Here is a 22,480-nt window from a genome sequence, read left to right on the forward strand (position 1 = left end):
GAATTATAGACCCTAAAATGTTTTAAGTCATCATGTGTTTTTGCTAGTATTTATAAAAAGAGCCTCCTTTCAGCTTCAGGAACTGATATTTGGTCTCTATAGATCTCAAGGGATGTGTCTACACATTCATTAATGTGTCGTAATTACAGTACATTAAGTTTAGTACTTGTAATGACAGGTACTAACTTAATGGGCTGTAATTGGTGCTACTGCGCATTAGCATAAATGAATGTTTTTTTTTGTGATGTTAATGTGCAGTAGAGTAAATCTACTGCACATTAGTGCATTAGCACAATAGCACAGGTTTTGTCCGCTGCGCTAATGTGCAGCAGAATTAGTCTACTGCTGTTGAAGTGTCTTGTGTAGAAAAGTACTTATTTTCAGGGTTAACACTTAGGGTTAAATGGAAGCTGATCCTTCAGAAGCCAAATAAATGGACACTAGCAGGTTAGAAATCAAAAGGATTAAACAAACTCTGTACATAAGAATATCACTGAAAGCATGTTAAATTATGAAAATGGAAAGAATGTTATAAATTACTATTTCTGCTTTTTGTTGCTTATTTACTTGTTATGCTTGTTCAGCTTGGACAATGAGACTCAGCCGACTCAGTCTCTATCTTGATCCTAGACAGCTTTACTTCCAGATGACCATGGTCTGACCCAATAGATTCCTGTTTGGGTTGTGAGCACTGCAAAAAATGATCATATCCAAACCTGTATAATTAAAAAAATGAAAAGATTCGTATTATATACTAGCTTTCAAAAACCTCTTATTTATAATACCTACAGTTTGACTTCCATTATCTGGAAACATCCCTGCAAGACATGCTGTTTAGGCTGTTATTTAACAGCATGAAAGATAGCTACAGGCTCTTCATTCCTTTGGAAGATGGAGCTTGCCAGAGCAAAATTCATAGATTCATAGATGTAGGGTCAGAAGGGACCTTGTAGATCTTCTAGTCCTACCCCCTGCCGCGGGCAGGAGAGAAAACTGGGCTCAAATAACCCCAGCCAGGTAAACATCGAGCCTCCTCTTAAAGACCCCCAGGGTAGGAGCCAGCACCACTTCCCTTGAAAGTTGGTTCCAGATCCTAGCCACCCTGACTGTGAAGTTATGCCTCCTAATGTCTAGTCTAAATCTACTCTCTAGCAGCTTATGGCTGTTATTCCTTGTTACTCTGGGAGGTGCTTGGGGGAACAAGGTTTCTCCCAATCCCCACTGGTCCCCTCTAGTAAGTTTATAGACGGCCACCAGGTCCCCCCTCATCCTTCTTTTGTGAAGGCTGAACAGGTTCAGGTCCCGTAGCCTCTTATAGGGTCTGCCCTGCTGTCCCCGGATCATGCGAGCTGCCCTCCTTTGGACCCTCTCAATGCTGTCCACATCCCTCCTGAAGTGCGACGCCCAGAACTGGATGCAGTACTTCAGCTGTGGCCTGACCAGTGTCGCATAGAGGGGGAGGATCACCTCCTTGGCCCTGCTTGTGATGCATCTGTGGATGCAGGACAAGGTATGGTTAGCCCTACTGACCGTGTTCTCACATTGTCGGCTCATGTTCATCTTGGAGTCAATAATGACTCCAAGATCTCTTTCTGCCACTGTGCTTTTGAGGAGGGAGTTCTCCAGCCAATAGGTATGCTGCTGGTTCCTACTGCCCAAGTGCTGCACCCTGCACTTGTCAGTATTGAATCCCATCCTATTTTCATTTGCCCACCCCTGTAACCTGTCCAGGTCCTGCCGTAATCTGTCCTTCCCTTCTAGTGTGCTCACCTCACCCCAAATCTTGGTGTCGTCTGCGAATTTAAACAGTCTGCTCTTCCCCCATAGTCCAAGTCGCTAATAAAGAAATTGAACAGTGCGAGCCCAAGGACTGAACCCTGGGGGACCCCGCTGCCCACTTCCCTCCAGGTTGATTAAAATGTCACAATTTGGTCAGGTAAATTCCCTGTTCTTATGTGGAGAGAAGCATGCATCATGAATGCTAGAAGGAAAAATCTTTCATTCTTGACCTGATATGGGTTGATCAAATGCAAAATTTTGCTTCTTTCACATTCCCAATTACTTTTGAGCATTGCCCTCAGCTGATGTATTTTGGCTCTGTTCCATTGATGCCAGTGGATTGACATTAAATTATATCACCTGAGTACCACAGAATATGATTGTTCTTTCCCACACAAGTGGAAGCAGGCCTAACATTACTGAACTCAAAGGTGGTATATGAGGAGTGACAGGACAGTCCTACCCATAAGGTCTGAGATGTTTGAGGAAATGAAAGTCTTTGCCTATCCAACTGAACAGAGAGTTAATTTCAAATACCAAGGTATTCTTTGATCTTTACAACTGAGGCAACAGTAAATACTGCTCTCTAAAAGGGCAGCTCCTATTAATTTCATGTGCACATACTTTGGGAGAAGTGGAATCAATCTTTGGGAAAGAAGCCTCCAGCCTGATTCACCACTACCTTGTGCCATGATCATTTACACCTTATCTTTCTTGTGCTGACAGGACAGCCCTCCCCAGAGAATGATAATACAATAAAGGACCTACTTCCAGAAGATGCTGGGATTGATCATCAGACTGTCCACCAGCTGATTACTGTGCTGATGAAGTTCATGGCAAAGGATGAGAGTAGTGCTGAGTCAGACATCAGCAGTGCAAAAGCCTTCAACACAGTCAAGCGTCATCTGTATGTCTTGCTTGGCTATGATCAACAGGAAGGATGCTTCATGATTGCACCTCAGAAAATGCGCATTTCAACTTGTTTTAATGCATTTATCGCTGGAGTAGCACAAGTAGGTGTGATTTATTCTCATTATAGACAGGTGAAGCAAATACCTCACCCAGCCAGGTACCATTGGCTAAAATTATGACTGAGTGTCTGGTAATTCAAATTAATACTCCCTCCCATGTAATAAATGGATGAACTGGAGAGACAGAAAATTAAAGATGTTAGATTCAGAAGGCTCAGCCCCGTTATATAAAATGCCTTCTCTAGTGCTGTTGCTATGGAGAAAAAAAGATTTGAAAGCACAGAAGCTGCAAGTTAAAAGTCCTGGGTCCTGGGCCATTTTGTACCATAAGTTTGTGTATAACATTGGCTTCCCCACACTTTACTTTCTTCACCTTCAAAATGGGAATGGCAATAATTTTCCATGAGGCTTGAGAGGCTTCATAAATTTACATGGCTAAACCACTTTGAGATCCTGAACATAAAGGGGACTCAGGTTAGGGACACTGTATTTCAGTTCCTGTCTTTAACATTAAAAGCTTATGGCTTTTTTGGTAGTTGTGATAAATGTGATGTAAGTGTGCCTTTTACATGGAATTCCATGGGCTATTTGATGTAGTGCTGGCATATACCTACAAGAAGAAAAGCTTATGGAAGTTTGTCAGAAATGACATTTGTGTAACACCTAACTCAGAAATTCTTTATTTCCCCTGTCAGTGCTACAAATGATTGGAATGGAGGAATCTAATGGTTTATGAATTTTATCTTTCAGATGTTGTTAGAATATTCAACTTGAGAAAATATTATTTCCAAAGATTATTATTAATATTTAACTTCCTACGCCAGAGTATTCATATCTATATTTATGAATATTCATATCAATATTTCAATACCAGAATTGATATTGAAATCTTATTGTATTCAAGTTACCTTTATGTAAATTACAATCATTTTGGTGTTAGTCCACCCGGTGGCAGTGTTGTACAGTTCTCTTTGGAGGGAATAATGTAGCCTAGGTGATCCTTGATAATACTAGCAAAGATCACACTGTAAATTAGGATTGATTTGTTCTCAGGTTGTATGATTTTATACCCAGTCTGAACAACACTTGTAAAAAAAGTGGCTCTATTAGTCTTAAAGCCTCTCTGGATTACAGAATATAGTTCATTGAGGCATGTTGTAACATGGCTTGTTCTTGTTGGACCCAGGAATCAGACTCCAGGACTATATATATAACATCCTGAATACATGGGTGGAGAAATAAAGTGAATTTCATTACCTGTACTCATGGGGTGCATCCCCATGAACGGGAATTTGTTTTCCCCAGGGACAACCAGCAGCATCACACATGTGTGCATGCTCTCTGGCACATGGCAAGTTGCTCTGGATGAGGTAGGGGAGGCTGGGGCCTGCACCTGGACTGATCCCCACAAGCCTTATCTGGGGTTGTGAGGGCCTCCTCGGGCTCCAGCGGTGGTGATCTGGCCATGTAGAGCCTGGCTGGCAGGCAGAGCGTGGGTCTGGCTGGCTAGGCTCTGGTTTCAGGCAGCACATGCTGTCGCCAAGCGCACCACCTCTCTTTTTTGTGGCACAGGTTTTTTTGACACTGGAATCTGCCGGTGTAAAAAACCCCCACAGTACTGCATATTAGCAGTGTGGCAAATGCCTGCATGTGTGGTGCGTGTAGTTTGTGGCACCACAGATGGGTCTGTGGCACTGCAAACCACACATGTGCCCATGTCTGGATGTGCCCATAGAGTATAAGTGCTGGGGCAACAGAGAAATAAAGACCTGAACATGAAACCTCGCAGCAAAAGGCCTAATCAGTCAGCCCTGAAAATTCAGACAGGAGGAAAGGCACTTTGTGCATGAAAGCTTGTCCAGTATCTCTTCCAATTACAGTTAGTCCAATAAAAGATGTCACACAAGCAAGCACAAAAACAAACCCTTGCCTCGTGTATATTTCCTGGAATGTCACTGCTACAATGACACTCTGACCCTACTATATCATTAACCATTTCTCAGAAATGCTTGCTGCTGTAAAATCACATAACATAGGACATTTGTGTTGGACAACTAATCATGAGAGGCATATTTAAAAAAATCCCTGGTTGGCAAGTCTGAATTGCAGTGTACGTAAGGACTGGCCATAATACAAAATATATCATGCTGAAATATCACTATATTAAAGCACAATTTGATCATTTCAGCACAAACGGGACCAATCTATGCTATATGTCTGTTAAGTAATCATGTGTAAGATAGATCTGTATTTACAAGCATAGGATTTAGCTCTCAATCTCCTTCCTGAGAGGTCTAAGGCTTTCCCTGGATGGTTTCTTATTCACTGAAAAAGGTAACTTTGTGTCTGAAAGCTTGTCCAACATCCCTCCCAACAATACAGTGGTCCTAATAAAAGGTATAATTAAAAATCACTGCCTCTCATTAATGTCATGGTTAGTTTTCTGAGGAAATTCTTAAAAGCACTAATGTGACTTCAGAGCCTACATTCATTTTTCAAAAGTGACTCAGAAGTCAATGGATTTTGAATGATATAAATATTGTGATTTTTAAATTTTTGTTGAAACAGAGCGCATCTACATGAGATGCTACGTTGCCATAGAGATGAGCTATGGTGACATAGCTTGTCCCTATGATGATGTAGTGTCGGCAGGCACTAACTGTGATGCTGCAGCTACTGCACAGCGTGGTTGGAAATGACCCTTGTGCTGCCAGGACTGCACAGTACTGGGAGGTACTGCATAGCCATTTAGTACTTGCAGCAAATATTAAATGACTGCCCAGTAACAAATGTGCAGTGGGGCACACATGTAGACATGCACATAGCCTATTAAAGGAATAACATGTACTCATATCTTTCAGTACTAGGGCACTGTTTAGGAGATAAATTTCTAAAACTTCTGTTGTTTACCATTCCACAATTGTTATTTGTATGGTTTTGTGCTCCACCAAATGATTTTTTAATCTCAGCGCTCAGTACAAGACATGATTTTTCCACTTCAACCACTTTTTGTGCAACCCCTGCTGATGATAATGGTTGTAACTAAAGATAGAATTTGATCCACATCCTAGAACACTATTGTTCTATACATACCTTGCCCCTGCAACTGAACTGGTGATATATGAAAAGTTTTCCAAGTGTGTTCTGAAGTGGTAAATAGCAGTGACAGCATTGTCACAAATGACTCAACAACAGAATACTACATAAAGAGCTAACCAAGTGGCAAGTTTTCTGAAAGTTTCCCAGTTAGTTGTGAGAATTTTCTGTATGTGCCTATTTCTCTTTACTTGAGCAATATCAAAACTGCTGCTAGATAGTTTGGCTATTAATATGAGCAGGCTTGATTTTCATTTTGGTGAACTGAATTCTCAATTAATATTCCTTTCAGGTCATGGATTATAATATTAACCTGGGAAAACATCTCCTTCCATTAGTGGTTCAAGTGCTGAAGTACTGCACTTGTCCACAACTAAGACATTACTTCCAGCAGCCTCCTCGCTGTTCCCTTTGGTCTCTTAAGCCTCATATTAGGCAGATGTGGTTAAAAGCATTGCTGGTCATCCTTTACAAGGTTAGTTGTCGTAACAGAATACTATCACCCTTAAATTCACACACACTTTTTTAAGTTTCTTCTTTCATTTTGTATACTGTGTGCATTTAACTTCAGTTTGTGTGTGTCAGTGTCACTGTTTCCACTGTCCAGCAATCAGCAACATTTTCAGATTGCAGGTCAGAATGACCCAGCTCAAGTCAGAGGTATTTACATGGGTCTTTCTTAAGAGCATGGTGTAAAACTACAGATGCTGGAAGGAGGAGGGGGAAGTTAGGAACATATGTAGTATGTTAAAAGTTTTAAAATTGGCTGCATTTTAAATTACTAAATTTGTTTGGATGATGCTCTGAGAGGAACTGTAAGGAATATAATCTCAGTGTAGTGTTTACATACTTGAGCTGAGATTGGACATATGGAACTTGATTCTTATGGTTAGATCTGACATAAGTAAAAATGGAGATGTTAGAAATACAACTGATCTGAACAATGAACTAGCAGATATTTTGCAAACAGGTCTCGTGACCTCATGAAATTTTTTTTAACAGGTGGGTTTACCATATAAAAACCAGACAAATAATATATTGCATTGTTCTTATAGGGGAGTCCCTTGGAAAGTCTTTTGTAGACACCATTCTTTTATAATCCATTGTTTACAAAGGTGAATAATATTCTTGCCTTCTCCTGTGTATTAAGACATACATAAGGGCTACAATATGACCACGTTATTGCTTTTTTTCTCGCTTATTGATTACATATTTATTCAAGAGGAAAAATTAGTTTTTAAGACTATATTTCTTTCTTCATTCATTAACCAGTATCCCTACAGAGACTGTGAAGTCAGCAAGATTGTCCTGCATCTGATCCACATAACAGTCAACACTCTCAATGCACAGTACCACAGCTGCAAACCTCATGCAACTGCAGGGCCTCTGTACAGTGACAACAGTAATATAAGTCGATACAGTGAAAAGGAAAAAGGTATTTTAAGCATTTTAGTTTCTATATTAGCCAATGATTTTATTAATTAAGTCTTGGGTGATATTGTTGTCATTAATTAAAAAGAAATACAGGGTAGACCAACAAGAGTAGGAGTCAGTCTTCTGGGTTCTCTTCATGGGATTTGACCTTTCTATGCCACCGTCCACCAATTATGCAGTGATGCAAGGCTAGTATGAATATTAGTGTTTGAAAAGTAGTCTGTGTTATCCCAGAATAGGAACCAAAGCAATTGCAAAGTTTACTGTATATATAATATACAGTGCAACTGAACATATAATATACCATATATACATTTATTCTAAGTCAATTTGGCCAAGTGTTGCTATCTTTTACTATCTTTTAGCAAATTTGCTGATCTGATTTGGACCTTCCTTTTCAAACACACTTTCTGGTGTGCAGTAATCTATTCTTCCTGAAGATGAAAAATACAGGATGATAAATTTGTCTCCGGTTCACATTTATTTGACTTTTCTGCCCCACGTTTATCTGGTGTCACTTTAATTAAAATGAAAGTCTACCAGACTTTCAGGATAGGCTATCTCTAAGGAATTAAAGAAGCCTCAAGAGGAGATTGTGTTTCTTCAGATGGCCCTGGACTTGCTTCACAGACTATTTGTCAGTCTGAGGTTGTGACTGGAAAGCAATAAGGAGAAGTGGAAGCATTCACAGACTGTAAAATGAAGTCAAGGTTTTGGATTGACATTAGAAGTCTCCCGAAAAAAGACTTCTTCAAGGAGCATTTAGATACTTGTGGCAGCATAGTCTGGAGGAATAAGCAGCATGTTACCTCTAAATTGTAATCTTCTCTGCCCCTCACATTCACTGTGTGGTCTCGGATTGCCCTTCCATCTGTTTCACTGTGTTTAAAATCAAGAGAATAATATTTATGTAACCCTTCTGCTGAGCACCTGTCAGCAGCAACAAGGGCCAGGTTCAATTTTGGGGTACTAAATGTATTTTACCTTGGCTCGATCCCCCACCCAGACTGCCTGGTAAACACTTAATGAATCACTAGGGTGTCCAGTAAAACCAACTACCCTTCCCTCACAGGTAGTGTAAACACAAAATCCAAATTTATCACAAAGAATAAAGAAAAAAACAAAAGTAAACACTAACTATAATTTTAAAACAGTATAAACTACAAAACAAAGTTTATAGGTGGCACTCTTTTTGGGAGGCTTTATCCACACCCAGGCAGTCTGGGACTTGGGACTCCCTAATGGGTAGCTCCAGCGGCCTGCACCCCTACACCTGCCCTTCAGCAATGGGCTGGAGAGGGAGTCCCACACTGGAAAGTCCTATGAGCTGCCCCATGGGTCCACTGTGCCGTAGGAAGCTGCTAGAGACCATAGGTCCTTCTGCATTGCACAGGCCCCCCATTGCTCCCTGCAAAGCTGTAATGCTGATCTCCACTTCCACTTGGTGGCTTTGAGGGGTTAGCTGCAGCTTTTGTCAGCATATCACACCTCCAAAGTTTCTAGTCCTAATCTCAGCTCTGCTGCGGGAGGAACTGCAACAGAACTCAAAGAAAAGCCAGCTGAACAGAAAAAGAGCCTGAAGTGCAATCAGCACCGACCACGTTGCTTGGTCAGGACACAGAGCTACCAAAGCAACAATATGTGCCAGGCCCAGACATGCAGCAAATGTACAGGAGGGCTCAGCAATACAGCCGTGCTGAGACACAAAAGCTGTAAAGCAATAAAAGGGAGACTCAGGCCTGTCCTGCACCTGGGCCTCAGCATACAACAAAAGAGCACCAGGCCTACGTGGCTGCAGCCTGGACATTTAGTCTTAGCTATGCTGCTAGGCTGAGACTTAACAGCTGTGAAACAACAAAAAGGGGCCAGTTCTACTTTGGCTTTGGCCTGAACTACAGCTAGCACTGAACCACACCGCTTGGTTGGGGCATAAATTGCAAAAGGGACAAAAGAAGGTTCAGGCCTATTTTGCTGGGCCTGGACTGGGTGACAAAAAGCCATGTAGGTGTATGCAGCACTGAGGCCTGGATAAACAACAAGAAGTGCCAGGGCTTCACTCTGGCCCAAATCTGCCAGCTGAAAATGTGGTGGGGTTTAGCCCCACACAGGTGGGCTGAAATGCAACAGGTGTGAAACAGCAAACAGGGCCCAGGCTTACGGCTGCAGCCTGGGCATCCAGTCTCAGCTATACCGCCATGCTGAGACACTGCAGTCGCCAATGCAGGGGGCCAGCAGCTGCCAGGACCCTGTTCCTTGTCAGTCTGCATTAGGGAATAGTACACTCATGACATCATCTCACTCAATGTCTACATGGCTTTTCCGCCACCCTGGGAAAGTGCAGTCTGTATATTAATGGACTTGTTTAGCCCAGCAGTATGATTAATTTAGTGGGCCTCAACCTTTTTATGTCCCATCAGAAAATGTGAGCTCTTAAGTTTTCATTCATTTTTTGAATATGGAAAAAAATAACAGAGCAGTTCTTCTGCTGCAAAAGAACTCAAAGACCACAACAGGTCAGACTTGTTTTAAATACTCTGGATTCCCATTTGAAACCTCTGGTTGTGTCTAGACGAACAAGGGCATGCATTTTGTGGCACCACAAACCTCTTTGTGGGGAACATTAAAATGTGCCCTGCGCTACAAATTTTCATTATAGGGCCAAAATTTGCTACAGGGAAATCCCAGTAGCAAAAAAAAAGTACCAAGAAAAAATGCGGCGCAGCTCATGCAACAGGAGCATGCACAGGTGGGCGGGCAGGGACAGAGCACTGCTGCCTCCCAGGAGTAGGAATGGGGGCAGGCAAGGGCAATGGCACCCCTCTGTGGGCCACGCAGGCGCTGCCCAGCCAGCCAGACACGGGGGGAGAAGCTTCCATTGTGCCGCTGCTTCCCACCACCCCGTGCTGCCACCACTCTGCTCACTTTTTAGTACGTGTACCCTCCCCTGCCCCTGGATCCATATCCAGCTGCGTGCCACCCCCCACCCCCCGGGCCCCAGGGGTACACTTACTAAAAACGTCCAGCTGCCAGGAGTACACTTACTAAAAAAGGTTGAAAAGCCCTGCTCTAGGGAGACACTCTGGCTGCTGGCCACAGAATCTCCACTCCAGTTGTACCCTGGTTCCTCGAGCATGCTGGGAGCTGGGATGAGCTGGGCATGGGCAGTTTGCCCAAAGTGGGACAACTTGTCCCTTCACAAAATGTGTGTGCAGGGGTGTGCACTGCAGCAAAATGTACCAGCACAAATTTGTGCCCCTACTGTTTTTGCCATTGCAAGTACACACCCCTGCACATCTGGATCTAGCCTCTGGGTTTATCTTGCAAATCACGTTTACATACCTAACAGTGCTCTAACATTGTGTGGCACCCCACGGCACTGTAGAAAGCATTTCAAGATGCCCCAGGGTGCCATAGGCAGACAAGGTTCCTTGGGTGAATTTGATATCTTTTATTAGACCAACCCAAATAGTTGGAGAATAGTTATTAAGCAAGCTTTCGGGTTCAAAAACCCTTCATCAGGCTAAGGAAGTTTCAGCAATTGGTGTGTGCTCTTCCTGGATGGAATGAAAAGTAAAGAAGCCAGGGGCTGGGCTGGGGAGTCAGTTGCCAGGCAGATTATAATGTATCAAAAATCCAATGTCTATGTTTAGTCCATGATCTCTGGTATCCAGCAGGTTGATGAAATGGAGCTCATAGGCTTGTCTCTGGGAAGTGTTGTGTAAATTTCCCTCGAGGATCAGGACTGAGAGATTGGAGAGAGAGTGGCCCTCCTGTGAGAAATGTGCCCCCACTGGTAATTGGGTATTTCTGTCTTTGATAGATGTCCAGTGTGCATTCATTCTGGTGCCAGGGTGCCATGGCACTCTGTTTGAAAGTCATTGGATTAATCCCTTCTCAGTCAGGAAGAGCCCTTATGCAATAGATGTATTTGTCTGGCATTCAACATTTCTGCTTCTCTAGGCTGTGCCAGTCATGACAGGTGTGCTGACTTCAGTGAAACTACCAACGTATGCCAGCAGTGGGTCTGACCATAGCCAATTACTTTGCACAATGAGTACTGTGAGAAACAGCATTAATTGCTTAGAAAAACCCACAAAACATTCTTTGCTTTTAGGAACTTAGGAAGCAGGATGGGGAGTGACCTCCTGGTCCCTTCCTTGCAGGCAACCATATAATTTCATAATGTATCTAGTTTAATATTGATATCAGTTGGGTTTGTTGCCCTTGTTGCTATAGAAGGCTGTTCCAGTACTATGCTCCTCTGCTAGTTAGAGACTTTAAAAAAAAATTTCCAATCTAAATTTATTCAAGCATAGTTTAAATCCACTTGTTCTTGGGTCAGCATTTTCCTTTAACTTAAATAGCTCTTCTCCCTCGCTGATGTTTATCTCTGTAATGTATTTACAGAGAGCAGTCATATCTTCTCCCAGCCTTCATTTTTTAGGCTAAACAGGCCAAGCTTTTTTGGTCTCTTCTCTTAATATGGGCATGGATACTTATACAGCTTACTGTAGTGTCAAACAGGCAAGACTGTACTGTATGTCAACTGCTCCATGGTAACTGCTCATGTGCACACTCTTATTCTAGGATAAGTGGCTGCTAACCCATGGCCATGTCTACACAAGATACTAAACGTACAGTAGACTAACTCTACTGCACATTAGCACATCATGGCAAATTAGTCTACTTTACATTAAGGTCACTAAAAGACTGTGCACTGGCATTACTGTGCAGTAGTGCTGATTACAGTGCATTTAGTTAGTACCTCTTATTACAGGTACTAAACTCAATGCACAGTAACCACAGCTCATCAGTGCATGTGTAGACATGCCCAATGGCAGGTTAGTCTTCAGTGAAAGAGAATGAAGTCATCACAGTGTAATTTTCATTTACCTCAGGGTAAAGCATGCAGTTAACTGCAGTACCTGACACACATTAAAGCCCCTCCTGCTTTTACTCCATGATTAGTTTTTCATATACCCTTATCTATAGATTCTCCATTCCCATGATCAGCCTAATAACACTTCCCTATATCTACTGGAAATACTTCAACTGATGCATCATAGGATCACATTTGCCTTTTTTAAGGCTGTGTCACATAAGTGGTTCATATTTATCCTGTGCTTGACAAATACACCCAAGTGTTTCTCCCTCTTTGTCGCTTCCTACTGAGAAACTCCATCTTATTACAGAAATTAACAGCATGCCCTTGTGCTTTGTACTAAATTTATTTCCCTTTCTATTACTCCAGACCTCAAGGTCACCCAGTTCTTCCTTTTTGATATTCTGAAATTTCTCCATATTGATGATGTTCTAAATTTTGTTTCATCCACAGATTTCATTAGTATACTCCTGCTCTTTGTGCTTAGGTCACTAATGAAAATATTCCTTGAAGAACACCACTCATAACCTTTGTCCAGTCCCGTAGTTCCCCTTTCAGCACCATAATTGTCTCCCCTTTAGCTGGTTCTTTACCAACCTTATAGTCCTTCTATTAATCTCCATCTTCTCCAGTTTAGCTAATAATATTCAGTGTGGCACCAGGTTACAAACTTTATTGAAGTCCAGATAGACTGCATCTAAAGAATCAGTTACCTTATGAAAGAGAGTTATCATTTTGGCCATGTATGAATGAGCTCCTTTCTGGGTACTGCATTTTATTCCAGTTACCTTCAGATCTTTTCATTTAGGATGTAAAATATACTTTGAATGGTATTCCTGGGGTACATCTTTCTTTACAAACTTGTTTTGCTAAGGATTTGTCCCATAGCCTCTGTTTCATGCTGAAGACAATATATTTTCTTGGACTGATAATAATTTTCTTTCCCAAACAGAGGAAGACAGTGTCTTTGATGAATCTGATATTCATGACACACCAACTGGACCCTGCAATAAAGAGTCTCAAACTTTCTTTGCAAGACTGAAAAGAATTGGTGGCAGCAAAATGGTGAAATATCAACCAGTTGAGATGAATGCCCAGAGAAGTATGAAATTTTTATCAAAGTAAATTTGTGAAGAAATGTGATAATCTGCTGCCTATTTTGTGCTTAATTTGCACCTGTTTTGTTACACTGTGTAATTGAAATGCAGATGATTCTCCCAGTTGATTTTCAGAAAGCAGGAGCTTACTGCTTTCAAGAAATTAAACTCCTTTAAAGCATCTTAGGTTGGGCACCTGAAAATGAAGTTAAAATTTGGATAGAACAGGCTTTTGAAACTTTGCTACGGCAAATTAATTCTAATTTTCCTGCACCATCAGTGGCTGAACTCAAATTGGTTATTAAACTTTTCTGTTGAAAGCCTTTTTTATTTATTTTTAATAGAAATTGTCTTTTCAGTGAAACAGAATTTTTTGCTGAAAAATTGCATTGTTGTAAAAAATAATTTGGCTTTTCATAGCTGAAAACCAAACAGACAGAGTCAGTTATTGTTTCCCACAAACTGAAAAATATTAAGTTTTTGAGCTTTGGGTTTTAAGTGAAAAAATAAAAAATGTAAAAGTTCAAAGAAAACTGAAAAATGTTGCTTTCCATGGAGAAAGCTCCATTTTCTGACAGCTCTAAGATTGATCTTTCTCTCTGCTTGGGCATTCAGCTTCATTGGCAGAGTGATTCAGAATACACCAACAGTGTATGGGGTCTCTGGGCACTACCAAAATAGAAAACAATAATCAAGTTTTAAAAACTCTTCAAGAGTATGTATCTGTACAACAAAATTAAAGTAAGTTGTAGCAGAGGGAGGTGTACTCAGGCTGGTTTTGATTCTAGCTGACATGAGCAATAGTAGCAATTAAGACACAGTAGCATAGTCTAGCAACCACACTATGCACCCAAGGTCCCTTTGTTCTCTAGCATAGTCTAGCAACCACACTATGCACCCAAGGTCCCTTTGTTCTCTGGTTATTACCATATGCTGAACCATTTCTTCATTGCTGTTGTTACCTACACTAGTTTAGGAAAAGACAGCATGGGTGCTAGAGCCACACCTCTGTCTTGTTGTGCAGACATACCCTTCAACGTTTCTAAAGTGGTTTTTCTGTAATGTATTTGGCAAATGCAGGATCCATGACAACGTGGTGTAAAGATTTTGGTGATTTCTGTGTGGAATGACTTATTAAGGCAGGGATTGTTAACATATGGCTGATAGGCCACATACGGCTTGACAAGAGATTTTTATCCAGCCTAGCATGCACAGCTTGTTGATATATCTGACTGTTAGTAGCAGCCATGTGTTGTCTAGTGGTGGGACAGCTCTGGCCTGCTTCAGAACCAAACTGTGTTGATTTGGCACAGTGCTTCTGAAAGGTTACCAACTCCTGTGCTAAAGCATTTGTGGCTTCACTGCTCATGTTTTGCAGCCATCCTTAACAGACGTCAAGAAAACTTTTTAGCCCACTAACTTTTATTTAATATATATGGCCAAATTAACCCTTTCAACTGTACATCTGTTTGAAGTTGAGAATTTGGGTTCAAAACCCAATGGTTTGTGTAATTTAATTGGGGTTATGGCTTTTTGGTTGTCTGTTACAATGATTTTTGTAGCATGGCTCTTAGGTAAAAACAAATCGCAGATGATTTTGACCAAAGATTTAACACAGAGTTTGTTACTATGAGATGAAGACATGATTGTTGCCCCAAATCTCCAATAAAATAGTACTAGCTTTTTCTGTTTTAATCAGGTGAAATAGAGCTGGCTGAATATAGAGAAACGGGGGCCTTACAAGACAGCATTCTCCGCTGTGTGAGAGAAGAAAGCATTCAGAAAAAAAAACTGCGCTCTCTAAAACAAAAATCTCTTGATATAGGGAATGCAGACTCCCTGTTGTTTACATTAGATGAACATCGTAGGAAGTCCTGCATAGACCGGTGTGACTTAGATAAGCCTCCAGCCAGTGCTCCTTACATCATGCATAGACAGAATGATTATGGACGACCCAGACAGAATTCTTCAACCAGGACTGAGAACACAGAGACTCAAGAAAATCCTCTTGCCATGGAAAGTTTCCAGGAAACAAGGAGACCTGTAATACCAGAAGTGAGGTTAAACTGCATGGAAACCTATGAAGTGAAAGTGGATTCTCCAGTTAAATCTTCTGTTTCTAAAGAGGACTTAGATCTGATAGATTTGTCCTCTGACTCCACATCGGGGCCTGAAAAGCATTCGGTACTTTCCACTTCAGACAGTGACTCTTTAGTCTTTGAACCACTTCCTCCCCTTAGAATAGTGGAGAGTGATGAAGAAGAAGAAGAAGAAGCAACAAACAAGATAAATGATGGGGTTTCTGGCAAAATTGCTGTGTCACCTCCTTCAACTCCTGTTAATGTCTCTGTACTCAGCCTCAGCATAACCCCCCTGGTGCAGTTCAGCATTGAGGATTGTTCCAAAGACTTTACTTCTAAGGATGTGAGCAATAATGCTTCATTAGGAAAAGAGGAAATCCCTTCCGCAGCTTCCAAAGATCAAAAGGACTTTGAAGAGCTAGCTAAGCCAGAGGAACTTCAAGAGATGTCCTGTGGGAGCCCGCTAACACTTAAGCAAAAGCGAGACCTACTGCAAAAGTCATTTGCTGTTCCAGAAATGTCCCTTGATGATAACTCTGAGCTCAACATAGATGAAATTAAGCCTAGTGGAGCAGTTCCAAGTTCAAATGTAAAATCTGTCCTTATTAAGGTTCCAGAAGACTTGGAAAACCAAACAGAAACTGATAAACCTGACACCAACACAGAGTCTGACACAGAACAAAATATAGAACAGAAACAGGAGGAGGAAGCTGAGGAGTCAGAATTTAAGATTCAGATTGTTCCCAGGCAGAGAAAACAAAGGAAGATTGCTGTGAGTGCTATCCAGAGAGAGTACCTTGACATTTCCTTCAACATCCTAGACAAGCTGGGAGAACAGAAGGAGGCAGGTGAGCACAACCAGTAACTAAAACAAAAGTTGTTATTGGATTCCACAATTTGTGATTATGTACCTGATCATTTAGTCCTGTATATATGCCAGAGACCTCATTGCATACAGTTGTACCCTTCCAAAGCATCTGTTCTTCAATGAATTTGCATATAGAACATACTGGAATCTGTTAGGACTCTATTTTGCATACACACCATGTCTGACTAGTAGCTTGTTGAAAAGGCGTGCTATACTTCCACCACAAAAGTTACTGGGTTTGATATAGGAGTTAGTGGGAGAGATTCTAATGGCCTGTACTATTCTGGAAATTAGAGCAGTCAGTTGTCAATTTTGGCCTTAAAATCTACTAATTGAGTCTGCATTCACTCTGCTTGTGTGGAGTGTTCTTACAGCTTGTTTTCTCTAGGCAGAAACTGGTAGAAGCCAAAGAAGATATCTAGTCTGGAGCGGGGGTGAGAATCCCTGGCTCGTGGACCAGTTCTGGCCCATGTGATTCAGACTGTGGAGCTCTCTAAGGGTCCAGAAATTTGGAGATTGCAGTGGCAATTAAGGCTGCTACCAGAGCTATCCCTTGTGGGGGGGTGGGTGGTGAATCAGGGTGACTGCCCCAGGCCCTGTGCTTTGGGGGGCCCATGGACAATGCTCTACAGGCCCCACGGACAGCACCATTGGCATGTGCCGAAGGTGCCATGACTCCATGCGGTCACTGCATGACGCCGGCTTCGCACTACAGCTGCTTGTCATCCCCCTCCCCCCACCCGCTCTACACTGTGGCTGCTCACCACCCCCCCGCAGCCCCCCTCTCCCACACAGGCCCCGCATACCCCTAGGGTCGGCTGCGGCTGCCACTACTCCTCCATCACCAAATTTCCAAGCCCTGTGGGCCAGATAATGTGCCCCTGCACCCAGGATTCCACCTGCATGCACACAGATGGGTGATGGGGCCCCATCAATGACACATGGGGTGCATTTACACATGATACTTTAATGCGCATTAGCCTAAGTTAATGCTCATTAAGGGTGCATCTCTACACATGCACCCTTAATACGCATTAAAAATGGTGAATTTAGGAAAATGGAGGTATCAAATTTAAGTGTGAATATTTAAAGCGCATCAATGCACGTATGGATGCTTTAAAGCACATTTAGCTCCAAGTCAGTCCACACACAGCATTAATGTGCTTTAATGCCTGCATGTGTAGACGCCTGCCTAAACCCACTTAATGCACATTAAGTGAATGTGCATTAAATTTAGGCATGCTTAAATGCATGTGTGGGGGGGCAGGGCCCAATCTTGTGCTTGTGGGGCTGGAGATGGGCAGCAGTGCTCAATCTGGAGCACATGGGGGTGGGCACAGGGATGGGGATGGATCGTAGGGACTGATCCTGCATGCATGTAGCTGGGGGTGGGTGGTGGGGCCCAATCCTGCCCATGTTGGGGCTGGGATGATGAGGCCTGATCCAGTGCAGGGGGGGCTAGGGCTGGGGCTGGGCTGAGACTGTGGGCCTGATTCCACATGGGGCTGTGGCCACCAAATGGTATGTGAGACTGGAACCTGATCCAATATGCGTTGGATTGGGCCTGTGGAATGGACCCAGTCCAGAGACCCACACTGCATCATCTGGTCCACGGAGCAAAAAGGTGGGGCATCACTGGTTTAGGACTATGCAGACTGCTGGACTTATTTTTCAGTAAGAGCAGGATTTAGGTTCTGAGATTTGCTCATATTTCATTCTCATTCACAAGCTTCTCAAGAAACCTTTGCAAATCCCTCTTACTGGATAACCCCCTATATCTGGATAACTGTGAACTGCAGTGTATGTTATACCTTTTGCTCAAGCCTGCTTTACTGGGGGAAGACCTGGTATTTCTGCAGTACCCCTGACTGTGCCAGCCTTAGAACAAAATATTTCTGCTTGGTTTCTCATCAAGGAAGAAACTGTATTTTATCCAACACTGTCTGAAAAAAAATGTTAAATTTTTCCTGACTCCAGTTTTTCTCTACATTTGACAGGTAGTGGACTGGTGCCCTCAGTATTTTTCACTATTACTTGGAACTTACTGTTACATACAGCAAGTATTTACATTCCAGGTTTAAAAGAGAAAATATTCTTTAGACTAGAGAGGTGATGTGCAATGTTTGGGTATTCCACAGTCCCACCCTACCCTTAATTTCCATTAATTTCCATCATGTAACAGTTATATCTCAGTTTTATAAGGGGGTTGGTGTTTGACTGGGATCAGTGTTGGTGCTCTGTCAGGCTAGAGGCCTAGGCCCATTTGTGGTTGTAGTGAGCCAAGGAGGCAGTGCTGCCGTGTGGAAATAGGAATGAAATCTTTAGCACAGGTGCACAGAAGAAAATGGGGGCACTTACACTCATACCTTTTCGGGCTCTACCTTTTTGGGCATGCAAATCAGTGACATCCTGTTTTCCTTTTGGGATATTCACAAACACTTTTTGAATTGAGCTTGGAATAGTTGTGAGAGCTCTGACACGTCGGAGATACTAGCTAGCCCCGTACCTTATGTCACGCACTTACATCTGACATGATAATGCATTTCTGAATGCATTGTTATTCAGGGCAGAAAGCATAAAGCATTCACAGTGTGCTATTAAGGGCCCCTCCTGATGTGCAGATAAAGGCGCAATGGGATCTGATGCATGATCCACACAACTGTGTTTCCTGTCATGCCACACTTGCATGGCATGAGGTGTGCTTGTGGGACTGTGCTTCAAATCCCATCATGCCTTATTGCTGGTGCAGAGGGAGCCCAGGATCATGGTCCTGGGCTCCCTCTGTACCAGCAAGTAGCAACCTTCTGTGGATGGGAGCTGCCTCAACTGACGGGGCACTCAGTTGCAGGGGCATACCATGTGCTTCCATTGCTAGATGCCTTGACAGCTGATCCACGCTTCCAGCTGCGGGGCCATGCTTGGCCACACAGTCAGTTAATGGCATGATAGGAACCAGCCACAAGGTTACTACACATTTTCTCTGGAATAACCTTGTGGCTTATTCCTTCTTTTATAATGCTGTTGATTGCTTTAATGTGTGGTCAGCTTACAACTTAAGACTTGATTAACTGGTTAATCATACCTTAAAAGTAACATAGCAGGGGTCTAAATGACCTGAGTTTCTAGTATCATACTTTGCTGTTAGTGATAAAGGTTATTTAATGCATCTTTTTACTTGAGCATTCTGTTTCTTTTGTCATCCTGAATAGTTCATTAGTCTGTAAATATAATAATTATAGTTCAGGTAAGCATACTTGATATTGCTATCATGATTTAATAGTTGCTCTTCCAAATGCTTATTGCAGGATGCCAAAGTTCAAATACTATAATACCTTTTGGAAAGGATTCAGACTTAATTTGTTTCTCAATGGACTATCTAAATGCCCTGTTCCTTCAAGTGAACTGGGTACAGTTTCCTGCTTCAGGCTTTTTATAACCCAAATATGAATTCATGTTTTCTTAGTTAGTTTACTCTTGCCTAAGGCAAACAACACCACTTAGAAAAATGTTTCATTCTGTTCCTCTCATGGTGAAAACCCAAGCTGTTTCAAAAACAAAACAAACCGCCAAGAAAGGGAAACCACAACCTGCGCCCCATGATGTTACTGTAAAATCATATGGTTTTTAAAAATAATAGTTTGGGTTTTGGTTTTGAACCTTTAGGAGTTTTCTGTGTGGCTAGTAGACGCCTGGCAGATGTGCAGGTGAAGTCATGATAGGATCTGCTGCAGGATTGCCACAATTGCACTTCCTGCCATGCCACATGTGCATGGCAGGAGGTATGATTATAGGATTCAGCATCAGATCTCATCACACCTTCTTGCTGGTGCAGAGGGAGCCTGGGATTACAATCCTGGATTCTCCCTGCACTGACAAGTAGCAAGCTCCCACAGCTGGGAGCCTTGTCAGCTGTGGGAACATACCCCATGACTGGAAGTCCCAGCCTGGCCACACGTTCAATTAGTGGCATGATAGGAATCAGTCATGAAGTTACTACACGTTTTTTGTGTAATAATTTTGTGGCGTATTCCTTGTTTTATCATGCCATTCATTGCTTTAATGTGTGGCCAACTTAACATGTCATATACTGGTTAATCAAGTCTTAAGTGTAATATGTGCCAGGGGCTTAAGAGCAAGAAACTTTTTTTTAAATGAAAAATGAGTTTTCCTTGAAATCATGTGACTTTAGGAGGTATGGCCTTACAAAGAATATCAGATATTTCAAGAGTTATGGCAATCAATCCTTTATACTGGTTTTATACAATATTAATGTATAAATTATATTGTACACGTGGATTATATTTTGCATAATATCAGAATATTCTCCAAGGAATTTACTCACAAATCTCCCTTGAAAAGTGATTTAGAAATAGCTCCCTCTGCTCTTATATCACCACACATGTCATTCCTTTCAAGCCATTTGAGGTGCCAGATGGCAAAATTGAAAAGATGTACAAATACCAAGTGGAGAGAAAGTTGATGAAAAATATACACTGATTTTTAAGTAATACACTCAGAGTTTAAGCATCATTTCCTTGCGCAGATCCGGCTGCTAAAGGACTTTCAACTCTGGAAATGCCAAGAGAATCATCTTCTGCTCCAACACTTGAAGCAGGTGTGCCAGAGACAAGTAGTCACTCTTCCATATCGAGTAAGTTTTCTCCTGGATGCAAGAACTGAAACTTAGTCATTGCATTTGCACCCCTAGCATATGTCAACATCTGGTACATTACCTTCCTCCAAATTTTGCACATGCCTGGAAGTATATTTGTACAGTGTATAGTTAGATTTGTTGGTTTCCTGAGTGACAGCATGATGCTAACAATTAGAAGTTACAAGGTTTTATTGTGATATAGACTTCATAGCATTTGGATTTCTTGCTCTATATAGTGAGCCTCCCACTACAGAAAGGGTGTGGACAAATTAGAGAGAGTCCAGTGGAGGGCAATGAAAATGGTGAGGGTGCTGGGGCACTGGTGACATGTAGGGGGTGCACAGGGGTACACATGCACCACCTGAGAGTGCTGGTGCACCCCCTCACAGGCCATGCTCTCCTCTTAGGCGATGGGCAGGCGGGGCAGGCGGGAGCACCAGTGCCCCCCCGCAAGCGCCAGCCAGGGAGTGGGAGTGCCTGGATGAAGCAGCTGTGGCGCTCCTGGAAGTGCCGTGGCCCCTTCTCAGTCGGCCTGATTGGCTGCAGGGGGACCTCTCCCCTGGTCTGTGAGATTGGCCATGGGGGAAACCCCCCCTTACCCCGGTTGCAGGCTGGTCACTGCGGGGGGACAACACATGACCCCCCTGACAAAGGTGGCACCAGTCAGGGTACATGACTTAAGAGGAGAGGCTGAGTGAACAGGGCTTATTTAGTCTAGAGAAGAGAAGACTGAGGGGATTTAACAGCAGCCTTCAACTACCTGAAGGGGGTTCCAAAGAGGATGGAGTTGGGCTGTTCTCAGTGATGACAGACAACAGAACAAGGAGCAACGGTCTCAAGTTGCAGCAAAGGAAGTTTAGGTTATTAGGATGAGTTTTCTCACTAGGAGGGTAGTATAGCACTGGAACAGGCTATCCAGAGAGGTTGTAGACTCTCTATCCTTGGACATTTTTAAGACCTGGCTAAACAAATCCTTTGGCTGGGATGATCTACTTGGGGATGGTCCTGCTTTGAGCAGGAGTTTGGACTAGATGATTTTCTGAGGTCCCTTCCAACCCTAATTTTTGATGATTCTATACATTGTACATCCTTAAGCAAAGATGGGACTAAGAAAAAGTGGTGCCTGAATGTAATGTTTCTCTCATGTGGAGTGTGCATTGTATAATGAGGAATACCATTGTCTAGGGTCTGCAGACAGATTTAAATGACAGGAGAATCAGGCCCATATGCTGCTAGGGAAATGCTCAGTGTACTTACTGACATTTTACAGCCACTGACTTTAATGGAAGCAAGTTTGGGGCTGTAAAATAAAGGATGTCCAATCCAAAACTCAGGAGAGTTGGGGGAGTTCTTTACCTCTGCCACAAGCTTCTCATGTGAGCTTTGGCAAGGCACTTAGGGCAAATTTACAAAACATATTGAAGCACCTAACAATGGCGATAGGATTTACAAAAGCATCTAAACAGATGCAATTAGATCCTAACTCCCACTGACTTCCCTGGGAATGAGGGGCTTTTGAAACAGAACCAATTACAATGCTGCACCTTCATTTCAGGATCTTAAATACCTCTATGAAACTGGCATTGGTTTTAACATGCCTTGGTTTCCATCTGTTAAA

At 42.5% G+C, this 22,480-nt stretch overlaps 1 protein-coding gene across 1 annotated transcript in view; it reads left to right on the forward strand.

Annotated features, from left to right (window-relative positions):
- The window catches only part of UNC79 (unc-79 homolog, NALCN channel complex subunit), a 181,668-nt gene that overhangs the window by 78,575 nt on the left and 80,613 nt on the right, over positions 1-22,480 (forward strand). The window contains exons 28-33 of the mRNA XM_019481650.2: positions 2,506-2,792; positions 6,139-6,321; positions 7,119-7,281; positions 13,115-13,264; positions 14,959-16,188; positions 20,752-20,859. Of these exons, the coding sequence (XP_019337195.1) occupies positions 2,506-2,792; positions 6,139-6,321; positions 7,119-7,281; positions 13,115-13,264; positions 14,959-16,188; positions 20,752-20,859 (2,121 nt within the window). The remainder of the gene's footprint in view (positions 1-2,505; positions 2,793-6,138; positions 6,322-7,118; positions 7,282-13,114; positions 13,265-14,958; positions 16,189-20,751; positions 20,860-22,480) is intronic.

Source organism: Alligator mississippiensis, chromosome 2 (assembly GCF_030867095.1).
Source record: "Alligator mississippiensis isolate rAllMis1 chromosome 2, rAllMis1, whole genome shotgun sequence".
Taxonomy (NCBI): Eukaryota; Metazoa; Chordata; order Crocodylia; family Alligatoridae; genus Alligator; species Alligator mississippiensis.